General features: G+C 38.1%; 1 protein-coding gene across 5 annotated transcripts in view; it reads left to right on the plus strand.

Moving 5' to 3' along the window:
• Positions 1-16024, plus strand: part of MAP2K5 (mitogen-activated protein kinase kinase 5) — a 245900-nt gene that overhangs the window by 53809 nt on the left and 176067 nt on the right. For all 5 annotated transcript variants that reach the window (XM_034993805.1, XM_034993806.1, XM_034993809.1 and 2 more), the window contains exon 8: positions 1944-2008. In XM_034993805.1, the coding sequence (XP_034849696.1) occupies positions 1944-2008 (65 nt within the window). The remainder of the gene's footprint in view (positions 1-1943; positions 2009-16024) is intronic.

The following is a 16024-nucleotide window of genomic DNA, read 5'->3' on the forward strand; positions in this document are numbered from 1 at the left end:
AGGAAACTACTGGTTCTTTTATCTGGAAGGCCCTGATGGTGTGGTGGAAGGGGTGCAGTCTCAGAGTGTGGTCCTTCTAGAGCCTGAATCCTATATATACTCTTCAAGGTTTGTTCTCCTAGAAATTTACTTTGGGCCCTGATAAGGGTGCAGCTTGTTAGGCAAGCTAATGGTACAAATGAGGTTTAGAGTGCTGTTCAGACTGCCTTGAGAAATGCTTTGAAGGAATTAGCCTATTCGTACTGGCAAATAGATACTGCAATTTACATGTGTGTCCTTCATACCCATTGATCCAAGTAAACCCAGTAACAGCTCTGCTACCTTAGCATCTCAAGTTATTTCGTATGCTGCTCTTCTTCCTGCTGTTTTAAAATTTATTATTTGGTCCAGAGTAATGAAGTTTTCTTTTCTTCATGCTCCATCTTTTATATAGGTTAAAATATGGTTTCTTTTTTCTGCATTAGTAATATAAAGGTAATGAAGAACAAAATTTCCCTCAAAGAGGAAAATAGTTGCCAGTTTTTCTGACTTGTCTATCATTTTACCTCTGACCCTAAATACAGTAATTAGCTGATTGCAAATTGCATCAATCAGGTTGTACTACAATTAAATTGGGTGTTGAATTGGCCTTTACACATTAATCTGTCAATATTCTTTTAGGGCTTGGCAGAATGGCTTGGAAAGGAAGCTGTTTCTGGTACCTGCGCTGTACTCCTAATTATCACAGCTCTCTGAAGCTTCAACCTCAGAAATGTATAGAAGAAAAATATTTCCCTTGATAAATGGAGGCTTGCTTTATTCAATTGGTGGATGTTTAGAGCAAAATATTTAAAGCTTTACTATAATGGTCTGAAAGCAAACTATTTTTTTCCAGGTGATATTGAATTAAAAACTCCATCCATTTTCTGCCCATGCAAGGCAGTGCAATTCCCTGGAAATTGATTTTTTTTTTTCCCACGGCTTACTATGGCTTTTCCCAAGCTTTAGCTATATGGAAAATAACACTTTCATTGAATCCATTTAGTGAATAAAGTTGGCAGTTAATTTTTAAGCAACTGGACCAGTGTGTAGAAAATTACTGAATGCATCAAATGTAATCTGACTGGTCTTAAAGTCATTTGATAAATAATTTAGGGAGTTCTTTAAAACTCTAAAACATTATTTTGTGGGCACTAAAATAATTGACTCCTATTCAGGATACAAACGAGAGTAGTATTTGTGGTGTAATAGTTTTACAGAACCAGGGAAAATGTGCATGCTGTTTAACATATTAAATTATGAAAATGACTTTAGTTTATAGGAATCACATGCTTATATGTTTTCCCTTTATGCATTACGATATTTGTGTGTGCATTTGAAAGTGCACTCATTTGGCACTTTTCCATCAGCATAATATTATTTCTACCCAGTTACCGCTGTATACTAATTTACTGTTTCCAAAGAAAAGCTGTATCTCCTTTAGGAAAATCATTAACATTATTCAGTTAGTTTGTTTAATGTTAGCTATGGGGTCACCTGACTGATTTATTTACAGATTGTGCATTAGATTACCGGGCGCGTGTGTGTGTGTGTGTTGTCTTCCCAAGTTTGACTTTGGTTATGTGCTATTGGCATTGGTTATGTGTAGTACTGGAGACTGTGTTCTTATCAGTATCTCTGACCTGACCCTTTTGAGCTATGTTATATCATTCCATTTTGACACCTTTTATCAAACTTTAATGAAATGACCCAGGCAAACAAATTGTCATTAAACTTTCCATCACTTTGTCCCTTGGTATCGTCTTTTATAAATTGGACAGCAAATGTTGTATTGATCTTCTCGTTCTTGCAGCTGAACTTGAAATGACCCAGACTGCTTGTTGTTTATGGCCCAGAGTTGCTTTTCCTTGACATTTCCATCCACAGCATGACACCCTTTTTGTTTTTCTTCCTTTCTCGTGGAGATGAATGAACAAGACATACGGTATCGAGACACTCTTGGCCATGGCAACGGAGGCACAGTCTACAAGTGAGTAGTCGATTTCATTTAAACTTTCTATCCACTTTAGCCAAATGTGAGTACTCAAGTTCTCCGTGGCAAAGATTTTTAAATGACCAGCACTTAGATTTTATTTCCACTTTTGACTCCAAAATTCTGCAAGGCATCTATTTTCTCAGGAATTGCTTGGAAAAGTGCATTTATATTGCCTTTTTAATATTTCTGCGTCTCCATCTCTCCTGGGTGAGCAGTTAATAGTCCACCATTAGCAAGCGTACCTTTAACTGGCCTGAAGTTTAATGCATTTTTTTCCTTCACTCTTTCACACCATTTTTTTTTTTTTAAACTTGCTGGCACCCTGTGCTAGTCCCCTGCCCTTTTACAGCTGCACCCAGTGGAAGACAGCCCTTATAAATACCATTGCTTTGCCCTGTGTTGAGACCATAAGTTATTAACAAGCCTTCTTCCTCTTATATTTCCTTCTCTCCTCACCCGAGTCCCCTGAGAGAATTTCTACACATTGATGAATATGTTAAGTTATAAAATTCTCCCAAATTCCAGTAGCAGTGATCTTACCCTAAAGGAGTGTTCATTTTCATATTAAAAAATGCTAACCGTAAAAAATAGTTCTCTCGACAGGGAAGTCTTTCTCATGCAGTAGTGCAAAGTTTAAACTACATAATGTAATATCTGGTACTTAATAGTCTGCAATGGTGTATGAAAAATATTCCACTAGGAATTAAAAAATCCATACTCTGTAAGAAAGCCCTGAGGGAATAATAAAGCTTTCCTCCAGAGAGCTGTTTTCCACATATACACTAACTCTGCATCACATTATGATTGTGTTTTTACCTTAGATGTTTTAATGTTGATATTAATACATATCTTCAAAGTTGTGAAACAATTTATAATTGGTTACTAATGTTCTTAGAAGTTTAAGTGTTTGCTAACCACATGACTATAGATAAAAATTGCCCTATTGCCCTGTGACCATGAAGGGTCACATCCTAAAATCCCAGAACATCTTCCACACACAGATGCAGGCTTGGCATAGAATTAGGTTTCTCGGGGTTAGAAGCTTCTTCTCAGTCAGCTGACCCATTCACCCACTCAGGGCTTCGGTCTTCTCTGCAGGTAGAGCCAGGATGTGAGTCTGTTCTCCTGAGTTTAGTCCTTTAAGAACTTACGTTCAGGGGCGCCTGGGTGGCTCAGTCGTTAAGTGTCTGCCTTCGGCTCGGGTCGTGATCCCAGGGTGCTGGGATCGAGCCCTGCATCGGGCTCCCTGCTCCATGGGAAGCCTGCTTCTCCCTCTCCCACTTCCCCTGTTTCTGTTCCCTCTCTTGTGTCTGGGTACTGTGAGTAGTTGGTCTTAAAGTTAAGTGCTTCCACTGTGATAATTCAGAGAATTAAATAACAGCATATTGCTTACATATTCCTTAGGCCATGCCCTTAAAATGTTCTTATGCCTAATACATCGGATGGGTTTGAGTCACTCTTGTCTTTCCCTGGATATACTAGCATTCCTTCCCAAGCAGCGCCAGTACTGCATAAAAAAACATTTCTTCATCTTACTCTTCTCCTTCTTACTCTTATCTGACTTGAATTTTTACCCTGTTCTGAAGGTTCTTGGGTTCAGATGCCCTTTGAAAGGAAAGAAGAAGGAACCTGCATACTCTGATTTGCTTCTCTTGAGTTCCCTGTGAGGGAGCAATTTTCAAAGCCTCAACCTTGCTTTTACTAATGCTTTTATGCTTATAGCCAGATATAATAAAACAGGAAAGATTTCTAGCAACTCTTCAACTCTCTGGATTCCTTTTATTGACTTCAGATGGAATCCAAAATCATTTCTTTAGACGCCTAGCCGATTCATGTGTTCTGTTTAACCAGATGTTTAACTCTCAAGCATGTTCATATTTTTAATTTGAAGTCCTTTTGTGAATTTACTGTCCTGGTTTATTCTAGCAGGGGGGAAACATAAGACCACCAAACTCCAGCAGATGATTTTTATTAGAAATAATATCCCAGATGTTAAGATTTTAATCTTTTCTTTTAAAACATAGGTTAATAACAAAAAGGGGAGGTTGCAGAGAAATAGAAATAACATGCCCATCTACCAAGGAAAAATTACAGCATAAAATCATGTTAATGTTTTTTCTGTTTGTCTTTTTAAAGGTTTATTTATTTTAGAGGGGGGGGCGGGGTAGAGGGAGAGGGAGAGAGAGTCTTAAGCAGACTCTGAAAAAAAAAAAAAAAGCAGTCTCTGCGCTGAGTGTGGAGCCTGATGCAGGGCTCAATCTCACGACCCTGAAATCATGACGTGAGCCAAAACCAAGAGTCAGACACTTAACCGACTGCACCACCCAGGCGCCCTAGATCATGTTAATGTTTTATTATTTGTTTAATTATGGTGAGAAACATTTAACATAAAATTTAGTATCTTCACTATTTTTAAGCCTTCAGTTCAGTGGCATTAGGCACATTCATACTGTTATGCAACCTTCAACACCGTCCATCTCCAGAACTCTTTTCATCTCACAAATCTGAAACCTGTGCCCATTAAACAGTAACTCCCTGTTTGCCTTGTTCTTGTTTTTAGCTAAGAAGCATGGCTAGAAGTTCTCCTTTCATCAGGGCCACATTATCTTACACATCTTTAGCACAAGTTCTTTAACTGCTGGAATGCTGTGTTAACATGCAACTTATCCTGATCTCATTTATCTACCATTGCTAGTGCTCAGTATGATTGTTGGAAGAGTTTTAACTTTTTATTTTTTAAAAAAAGATTTATTTATTTGAGAGAAAGAGTGTGCATGTGTGCTCACACACAAGCAGGGGGAGGGGCAGAGAGAGAGGGAGAAAGAGAATCCCTAAGCAGACTCTCCACTGAGCGCTGAGCCCAACCTGGGGCTCGATCCCACCACTCTGAGATCTTGACCTGAACTGAATTCAAGAGTTGGACACTCAACTGACTGAGCAACCCAGGTGCCCCGCATGTTGTAAGATTTAATATGTTTTTGACAGTGGTTGTTTTTAGAGGGTGAGTGGCAGTAACATGATCATTTTAGGACTTTATTTTACATAGTATATTTCTTATACAAAGAAGACATTTCATTGATCTTATTGTTTAGGTGATTCTTAAAAGGAGAGAATGTAAAGATAACCAAATTGCATAACCACTTGTCATTCATATTGGTCTCCATTTCTGCTTGGGCTTCAGTTATATTGTTCTTATATCCGTGGCTTTTAGTTCAGCACACTCACAAAAAAAAATGGTATAATCATCAAGAAATGAGAATCCACTTTACTAAAGTCTCTATAAAACTGTCTGATGTGTTATGATTGACTTTATCCTACACTAAGTTTATTTACCTTAATGGTGTTGACTATAAAAATTGTGATTTTTTTCAAACAAAATGATTACATTATAGGCTATGCTACATAAACTAGATGAAGAAAATATTGGAAAATCCACTCATTGGTAACAAAAATGCCTAATGGGCCTATTTAATTTTTTTCTTATAAAGTATAATAAAGCTAATAAATGCAAAGCAAAAGTTTAATATTTCTTTCTTATTTGCTTTACTTGATGGGATGTTGTGAATTTCAAGGGATAGGACATCATGTGTAACTGCAATATATATTATTTAATAGTTGATCACATTTTTGCCCTTTAAGCCTGGATATCTCCCCAGTTATACAGTATGAAATTCTGGGCCCAAACATTTAAACCAAGTGGTATTGTGGATGCTGTGCATAGTCCCCTGCTGAGTTATTCTCTGTATTATGATAATGACCTAGGCAGGTAATTTTAAGTTGGTATTTCTTGGATTACTAATTTGGGCGAAATGGATTATAAAGGAAATACTTTAGACTAAAGTAGACCTTATGCCTAGGAAGAAGAATAATTTAGGAAAAGAAAATGAATGCACTTTCATTATTGCTCCATTTCCCAAAATGCTTCATGTTGCTCCAAAAAAAACCCAAATTCAGGAAAGACACATATTCTGTCCCCCTCTAAGAGATTCACAGTGAATTTCAGAAACCTTGAGAAAGTAGAGAACAATATGTGTTATGGTTAAGTGTATCCTGCATCTACCTCTAGCTGTGTGACCTGGGGAAAGTTACATAATGTCTTCTGCCTCAGTTTGCCCATGTGTAAAATGGAGATAATAACATCTCATAAGGTTGTTGTGAGGTTAAATGAGATGTTGCATAGAAAAGGCACAGCACTATGACTGCCTAACCAAATGTTAGCTACTCTTTTTTTTTTTAAAGATTTTTTTTTTTTTTTTTTTATTTGAGAGAAAGAATGAGAGAGAGAGAGAGAGCATGAGAGGGGGAGGGTCAGAGGGAGAAGCAGACTCCCTGCCGAGCAGGGAGCTGGATGCAGGACTCGATCCAGGGACTCCAGGATCATGACCTGAGCCGAAGGCAGTCGCTTAACCAACTGAGCCACCCAGGCGCCCAAATGTTAGCTACTCTTAATGGTAGTACTAATAATAGAAAAATCATTAAGCCCTGTGTCCCCTATACTTACTTGACCATGGGGCTCTTTTTTTTTTTTTTTTTTTTTGAGGAACATCTACAAACATCTCACAGATGTTGAACTGTGTTAGAGTTGTGTTTAACTAACTTTAAGAAATTCTGTATTATATTATGATACTTAGTATACTTCTGTTTCCTGCTATTTACTAGTTGTGTCATGATTTATTGTATCTTACATATAGTGATTTTTTAGAAGTTCCAGAGTATTTTTCTCTTTTATCATAGTTTATTTTCAGATTGTTCTAGGACACCTAGTAAAATGTTAAGCCCATTTTAACACTGGAAACAGCTAGGACTCACAGTCATGTGGCCACTCAGTGGCAAAGCCAGAATTCTAGCGTCTCTCCTCTTCTCTCTGCATTTTTCCCCCAGGCGGTGTTGTTTCTCAAGGTCAAGCAGAGTCCATTGTGTTTCCTTGTATTTTCTAGTGTACTCAGCCCAGTCCTAAGGATAGAATAAGATGCTTTATACATGTTGGCTGAAATGAGAATGAGGCAAGTGGGGTTTTTTTCCCAAGCAGGTTTTAGTAGGGCTCTTTAATTGGATTCTCCCCATATCTAGCTAGGTTTAGAGCCTGCATAATTGTTTTAGAACATTCACCTAGACGAATAGGAATTTCTAAACTAAGGGCATGTATTTGAATGATTAATTTTCTTTCAGGTGTTAAAACTGAGTACTTAGTATCCATTAACCCAACATACTAGTTACTGTCCTCTTTTTTTGGATAGTATGTCACATTGAAATGAAAGTAATTAACAGGCCCACTTACTTTGGAAACATTCTGTGATAATGAAGGCCAGTCACTCAGGTTCTTTGCTCCCTGGGGGCATTGTTAGATGGAGTTGCTTAAGCTCTGGGTCCAGAAATAAAGTAATATTTAACTCTTAGGACTTAAGTCATGCTAATAAGTCAGTTAGCCAATAAGTATGTAAGGATCATCTTTTATTTTTTTCTTTAATACAAATTAGTCAGCTTTGTCAGCTTTTTGGTCATGTATTCTAGTGTGTAAGTGTTTGAAAACAGTAATGAATTTTCTGCCTCCAGTTCCTTCCTACAGTACATTAACGGTCAAACCTGGATTTGGGGTAGGATTTTCTCAGTGATATAATGCATAGCTTAAATGCTGCCGACATGGTGTTTTGAAGATTGGATATAAACCATTATTTAAGAATTAATTTGACTCATCCAGAGACAACAAGAAGAGGGATGGGATAATAATTCTCAAAGGGTTGGTCTCTCCTTCTCTCTTTTGTCTTATCCATTTTATGAGATATTTGTTGGGCAGAAGGGTGAGAATGGTCCTTGGAGAGAGTGACTGAGATCACATGAACTATTAAGTTGTATTCTGCCCTTGTAATACGGTTGTAGAGTCCAAATAAAACATTGCATTTGTGGTTTTGGAGCTGGAATTATATCAACTCATTACAGTAACATGAGGTATTTAATGAAAATTAGAAGCTCTGGTGGTCAGTTATGTAAAATGAGAAAACACATGAATTGCTGTCTAATTAAATGCTGTTTAGTAAACAAAATATGCCCAAACATGGGATTCCTGAGGGGAAAAACATAATAAAGAAGAGTCCTTGATGAAAATATTGGGAACCACATAGTACCCAGGAAGCTCTCACTTCTCTTTCACTGGCCAATCTGAAGGCGCCAAACCAAATCAGCAGTAGGTCTGACCCCTGCTTCTCTGCCCACTGCATCAGTGACCCCACTCCTTTATATTTTTTCCCTGAGGTACATCTTGTAAATTAAGAGTAGTTTTTAAGTGGTTTTGATATTGACCCAAGAGCCAGCATGATTGTTTGATTTATTTTAACTTTAAATTTCCAATCAAATGAAGAGCCTTTTCCTTGCAGCCAAGATCATATTTTAAACAAGCAAACAAGATATCATCTTAATGCAAAATTAAATACTTACGTATGGCTGGATTGTGTTAAAGTATCATGTGACAAGCAAGGATATTAATATTTTCAGAAAATCAGTGAGTGTTTGTCAAATAAAATTAATTATGTTTCCCTCTTTCGCTCTCTCAGCATTCACAGTTAGAGGTTTGTTTCATAGAATAATGTATATTGTATTGATTAAAGTCTAAAGAATGAACCTGAGCTTGTGATTCTCTACACCTTTCCCACCTTTGCTCCCCCCATTCTATGTTCCTATAACTTCACATGTGCTCATATCCATTATGGCAATGATGGATTATTGGCATACAACCAACATGACAGGATGTTACAGGTCACTGAGCAGAGATTTTCAGACTCTGTTTCCACCTGAATTAACTATTATTGAAATAGTTTATTGAGATTGAAGTATTGATCATTTTCTGCTAACCTTGGCTTAAGGGAAGGAAGAGGAGGCAGAGGTGTTCTTAAAAGACACTAAATTTAATTTTAAAAAATCTCATTTATTTAGCCTTTTCTTCTTCCTGTTTTATAGCCCCTGTTGTTTTATTGCTTGGAAAAGGGTATCTTGGCTTTATTTTTATGACAGTATAATTAGACTTCAGAAATGCACTTGATTACTATGGGTAACAAAATTGTTCTAGTATATTGGTTTGGCCAATATTGCTATACAAACAACTTTTCAGTCAATTGAGTCTGGTAAAAATCAATACATTATGGTAATATTTCAAGTAAGAATTTGCTGAATCGAAGTATTTCAACACCATCTCCTTGTAGGGAAAAATAGTTTTAAAGTGGCAAGACTTCTTTCTAATATTTTATTTTAGTAAAAATGTTTCTTTGTAGAGAAATTGGAAGTCCCCAACCAGAAGTGATTGTGACCAGATAAACATTAGCACACTTGTGTTTTTTTAGGGTGGAGGAGATCTAGTTTTCCTTTCTCTGGCTTCATCAGGAGGGTACAACATTGGGATTTGACTTCATCCTGTAGCATGCCACTTTCGGATTCGTGTGTCTAGTTCTGGGTACTGAGTTTCTACAGAGAGATGTGGACAGTTCAGAGACCAGCCAGAGAGGCATGAGGAGAATTGTCAGGGGGCCTGGGAATGGTGCCTCTCCAATCCTCCTTTATACATTTGTTGAACAGTCTCATTCTGAGTACATGCTGTGTGGATGGCACCCTGCTGGCTGGTGGGGGCAGCCTGGCTCTTGTCGGACCGTGTCCAGATGGATGAAGAAGTAAGTATGGGACTTCACAGTCTAGAGTGCATATCTGTATGTGTGGCCTGTATGCAGGCCCCGTGTGGTGGGCTATGGAAGGGATGGTGAGTGTTAGCTCTTTCCTCAGGAAGAATCAGGTCAGGGCCTCATGGAGGAACTGGTATTTGAGTTGAGAAGTGGTTGAAGGAATTGGCCAGCTTTTACCTGAAGAAGAGGAGATTAAGAACCTCCATGACAGCTGACTTTTCAAAAAGTCAGAAAAGCATTCCTGTCGACTGAGGAATAGGTTTGCTCTGTGTGTTTCTGAAGGCTAGCCTCAAATTGCTCATCTGGACTATCTCTGACAGTCTACTTTTGGTTAGAGTGAGTGATGTACTCGTCCTCCTGTTCTTCCCACTGGACTGTCCTCCCTGGAGGAGAGTTGTGTCCCGTGAATCTGGGTGGGCATCCTCACCTGCATTGCACCGCACCTATTACAGGAACCTGGTCAGCAATTTAGGAATTAACCTGCAAGGGCAGACTCTTCACAGCCTAGGGATGGACACCGAGTGTTTTCTGTTGCTGCGTGGCTCTGGGAGGTGTGAACCCTCTTACCTTAAGCAGAACAATATGGCTGGTGTTCAGAACCACTGAGAAAAGAATTTCCACTTAGACCTGGACGTGATGTGACTGATGTGACGTGATGTCACTCCCAAGGCTAACATTCCAGAATTAATTCAGCATTCACCTGCTGTAAAAATATTATATCACATGGTGCTTGGTTTTGTTCTTTAAAAGTTTGTCTTATTGTATATTCATTGATTCATTGAATAAATACAGTTGGCCCTTGAACAACACAGTTTTGAATTGCACGGATCCACATTATATGTGGATTTTTTTTTCAGTAAATACAGTACAGCACTGTAAATGTATTTTCTCTTATGATTCTCATAACATTTTCTTTTCTTTAGCTTACTTTATTGTAAGAATATAATATAAATACATGTGACATACAAAATATGTTAATCAACTGTTCATGTATTGGTGAGGCTTCTAGTCAACAGTGGGCTATTGGTGGTTAAGTTTTCAGGGAGTCAGAAATTATATGCAGATTTTTGACTGCACAGGGCTCAGTGCCCCTACCCCCCATGTTGTTCTAGGGTCTAGGGTACTTACTGTCACTCTGTGCCAAGGACTGCTCTGAGCACTTGCAGGCCAGCAGTGAATAAGACAAGTTCCCTGTGCTCCCGGAGCTCACACTCATGGGGCACACAGACAGTAATCAAGGAAGTGATTGCAAGTAGGATGATATCAGACCTAGCAGGTGCTGTAAAGAATGTAAAATAGTTGCTCAATAAGGCTTCTCTGAAGAGGCGATATTTAAGCTCAGACCTAAAGGACAGCAAGGAGTCAGTTGTGGGGAAATCTGGGAGAAGAACCTTCCAGGCAGGAGGAACCACTCTGGTGAAAGCCCAAAGATGGGCATGAACATGTCGTGTCTAGGCCAGTGTGGCCATAGTAGAGTGGAGCTCAGGGGAGAGCAGAGACATGGGCAGAGGCTTGATCATGCTGGATCTGTCAGACCTTGCTGAATCCTTTTTAAGAAGGTTACCCCCTTTCTACCAGTGAGAAAGCTAAAGCTTGGAAGAGTTAAGGGCATGCCCAAGGTCAGATCAAGCCTAGAACTCAGTATCAAAACATCGAGTCATGCATCTTAAATATATACTGTTTTTAGAAGACTAGAACTCAGACCAGGGGTTTTCTTTTTTTTTTAAGATTTTATTTGTTTATTTACTTGAGAGAGGGAGAGAGAGAGCCCCTGAGCACGAGTAGTGGGGAGGGACTCGGGGGGTGGGGGGGAGGGACAAATAGACTGTGCTGGGTGCAGAGCCCGACATGGGGCTTGATCTCAAGACCCTGTGATCATGACCTGAGCTGAAATGAAGAGTCAGATGTTCAACCAACTGAGCCACCTAGGTGCCCCAAGCCAGGGGTTTTCTATTTGCCATTCAGTCTCTGAGTTTCCTAATTTTTAATCCAAATTATTTTTGGATATAAGATATAAACATATAATTCTGAAAGTCAGTGATTTACCATCTCTAGTTAATTTTAGAGGCTTTTTAATAGATGTTTTAAAACAATCATTTCTGGGCTGATAGTGCTGTTGCATCATTACTTGTTATTCTACCTTTGGGTCTCTTTCCTTATCAAAAACTTAGAATTTAATAATTGAATCCCTAGATTAATTGTATGGTTATGCTAGTGGAGGTGGTACATTTCTTGATTTATAAAACACATTAAAAAAAAATTTTTTTTTTTTTTTTGGTATTTTACAGTATCTGATGTGTTAGAAAAATGTAGTCTCTTGGTTGGCATATAGCACAAGCAAATATTTGTACACCATAGCATCTAGGGTATTTACTTAAATTGCTTTTTTGGGAAAATAATTCACTGTAAAGTCCAAAAGGCATTTAATGTGTATAACTTTCTGCCACAGTTTTGTTTTTTTTTTCCCTCATTGCTCTGTTGTTGGTTAGTTAGATGTAAGAGACCGTGTTTCTGTTAAATGACCACCTTACCAGAGTGAAACATGTTTCGGTTCTGATTTGTGCACTAACGCTAAATCGGAGGAACAGATGACCAAATTAGAAGGGAAGTAGCAATAGATGCTTTGGTTGTGAGAGTTAAGCATAAAGTTTCTTTAAACATTAATTTGTTTCTTAAGTGTGACTTTGTATTACGTTATCCTCTTAACCCTAAAATTTCTATACTTTTCCTTGTCGGTGTTGCAAAAGAAAGAAAAATAATGTTCAGTTATTATTGCTAAAAGCAGATTTCATGGTTTTTGTTTGTTGAATTCAAATAACGAAGTGAAAAATGTTCAGACAAAGTTAGAACTTGCTTTAGGACACAATCAATATAGCATTTTAACAAGCTTAGTGTATTTGGAAAATACATATTGTATAAGGTTCTCAAACATTCTGATTCTATTACAACTGCTAACTACAGCAGCAAAATGTAACAATATACTTAGTCAATAAACATAAAACTCGATTAAACCATAATTAAAATTTCAGAAAAGTTATCTAAAAACTGTGAATAAAATATATTTTTACATTGTCTCAGCAACAAGATGGATAGCCAGTGAAACTTTAGAGTGGCAGAGAAAAGCATACATGGGATTAAATTCCAGAATGAATTTTTACCACGAACATGTACTGAGTTAAGTTTCTGGACACGATTTATTTCTTCTCCCTTCTAACTTTTACTGAAGGTAATTCCTAGTGAGTGTGGTGTACAACAGCTGGGGTCACTTACTAAAAGGACAAATGGGAAGTTTCCCTGCATCCCTTACAGCCCCAGTAGAAGGTTTCAAGGCCCTGCCTGCCTCCATCATACTCAAGCACAGGAGGTGCTCAGAATCATAGTGGTTGCACTTCTGTTTCCAAACCAGGCCACCATCACATGCCCGGCTTAGCCCCCTGCAGCACTGAAATATAGCTGGGTAGAATAGTTGTCACTGTCCTCATTTGACCCTGTGAAGAGACTGAAGCACCAAACTCAATGGATTTCCCTCAGGATTCAAAACAAGATGGGGATAGAATCACCACTGAAACTTTCTTTTTTTTTTTTTTTTTTAGATTTTATTTATTTATTTGACAGAGAGAGACACAGCGAGAGAGGGAACACAAGCAGGGGGAGTGGGAGAGGGAGAAGCAGGCCTCCCGCGGAGCAGGGAGCCCGATGTGGGACTCGATTCCAGGACCCTGGGATCATGACCCGAGCCAAAGGCAGTCGCTTAACCAACTGAGCCACCCAGGCACCCACCACTGAAACTTTCTTATCCTTTCTTATCCATTAGTCCCTTCCTGGTGCCGTTCCTTGTGAATAATTCCATTTGGTTCTATGAAGAACTAAGAATGTGCAAGCCTAAGAATTTCTGCTGGCGTATTCTAACAAATATACTACAATTGTACTTACTTTATGCATCAGACACATGTACCTTACAGATGACCCATGTGAATGAACTGCTGTCTTCTTTCTTCTCTCCTTCCCTAGAACTTGTAATCTGAATTAACCCAATGTCAAAAATGTGAATGCTTTCCAAATTTGAGTCATTTCAGCGTAGGATTCTCCAGAAATTATATCTTTGGGTTTTTTCTTGTCCGTGATTTTATGAGTGCATTTGTGTGTGTGCATTTAAATCATTTTTAGGACCTTGTTGGTGTCTCTGGCTGCTGGTCTTTACAAGGAAGTTTGTTTTTCTCCTCCCACACAGACTCCTCTCCCTTTCTCCTCCCCTTAATCTTTAAAAGTCTATGTGACATCTTTAAGCCTTAGTCTCTTGAATGGATTTGAGAATAGCACTTTCTCTTGACTAATCTCAAAGGACTTTATAAAACACAATGTTGCTTCATGTTTGAAGAGAATGATCTAATACAGTTTATATATTTTTGGAAGTCACTAACCTCAGAAAGAATGTGGTCGAATTGAATTTAGAATCCAAACGCTTTTCCTTCTTTGGCCCAAAACGTAGCTTCTCAATACAGAAACACAGTGCCATGTGCAGGGAAGTCACTCAAATTCCTTCTTGTTACTGGGTTTAAAGATGACTGTCCCTGGATGGTGGAAGGTATGATGGTAGTTTGGGTGTTGTTCAGTTTTTATGTGAAAGGAAAAGTCCCTTCAGGTTTGTTTTGACCCTAGTCATGATAGGCCCGTTTCATGAAGTCTGTTATACACAAAAGTGCACAAAATGAAGATAAAGTGCCTCTCTCCAGCCTGACAAATGGTAGCTGCAGCGAAAGTAAATAAATGAATGGACAGCAATCACAGCCTAGTTGATGAAACTGTTCAATTAAAGCACAGGCATTTACATGGTGTAATTTCCCTAAATTGCCAATGAGCCCCTTTAGACACAACCAGTGTTCAAATTGATTTCAGCATTGATTTTGGCTGAAGCTGATAAATTTCTGCTTGTTAGTTAAAGTAATTTTGCAGAAGACTTTGTACTGCAGTATTGAAGTGTTCATTTAGCTGATGGTTAAAAGAGGAGTTATTTACAGAGGCCTCTACTGTTGTTCTGAGATGGGACAATTCCCCAATCATCTTTTACTTTTAATTTTTTAGGCTTCAGTATACCAATCAATAGGTGATTGAAACTGATTAAAACTTATCCAGCCAGCTGCCTATGGCAGTTTAATTAGAAGCTGGATGATTCTTAAATTAAAGTTGTCTTGTTTTCATTGCATAGCCATCTTCCAGAAGAGTAAGGGACTAACAGTGCTGAAAACCTAAAGTTTTGCTTTGTCGAGGTATCTCACAAGTGTGAAAGCACTCAATAGCTATTGCTAAAGCAACTCAAAAATGTATTCAGAGGCTTTGGTCTTTATAGAGATTACAAGTAATAATATACTTACTTGCTATTCAAGGGATTTTTTTTTTTTCTGGCAAAGGGATAACCTGTAATGTAATGAGATATGTGAAAGAACAGCTGTTGGTGATGTAGATCTTATTTCATAAGCAAGATGAGTGCTTGAGCTGATTTTCTAAAATACTGAAGTACAAGATAAAACTAGCTATCATGATACCCTATGCATCTCTCTGCTGAAAACCATCAGCTTCTAATTTATATATTTTTTGAGGTCTTGATTAAAAATCAATCTCTAGTGAATAAAAAACAAGTATTGTTATATAAGTACATGTTGACTTTTCAACAGTATTGTGGACAGGGTTATAAAGAGAGATTTTTGCTTTGGGAAGTGTCCTCATACTCATTTTCTCTAGTGTGGGACAATTTCTTGAGTTTTTAATGGAAACAGGTTAATATTTCTGTCATAGGGGACATATTGCATCTGGTACTACAGGGAAGAAGGGAATAAATGGCTCACTTTTCAGAGGTGCATTTACTCTTTGACCCACTAGGGTACTATTTAGTGTTCTAGGAGAGGTAATTTAGTAAATAGTACCCCAGTGGCCTGAAAAAGTTAATGCAGCTCTGAAAAGTGAGTCATTCAATCGATTTTCCCTATTGCTTTTTAAAAATCAAAACAGACCATATCCAGAGAACCTTGAAGATAACTTGAGTTAGAGGATCTAGAAGCAACGCATTTGCGTTCATTCAGGCTTATTGGGGCGCATATTGGATTTGACTTCAAAGGACTTGAATCCTCCAGTGCTTATCAGAATCTTGAAGCAGTTCTTAACCCCATTGAGCTTAAGAATAAGAAACTTTTGTGCAAATCAAATCGCTTCTGTATGAAAAGTACAAACTATAAAGCACAGTAGAATATTACTAGTTTATAGAGGTTTTCTGAAATATCCATTTTTGTATCTGCTTTTGGAAAGGGATTTATTGTTAGTTTCCACAAAGAAACCATGCTGCACAGATACT

This window comes from Mirounga leonina, unplaced genomic scaffold, assembly GCF_011800145.1.
Source record: "Mirounga leonina isolate KUSES-001 unplaced genomic scaffold, KU_Mleo_1.0 Mir_91, whole genome shotgun sequence".
Taxonomy (NCBI): Eukaryota; Metazoa; Chordata; class Mammalia; order Carnivora; family Phocidae; genus Mirounga; species Mirounga leonina.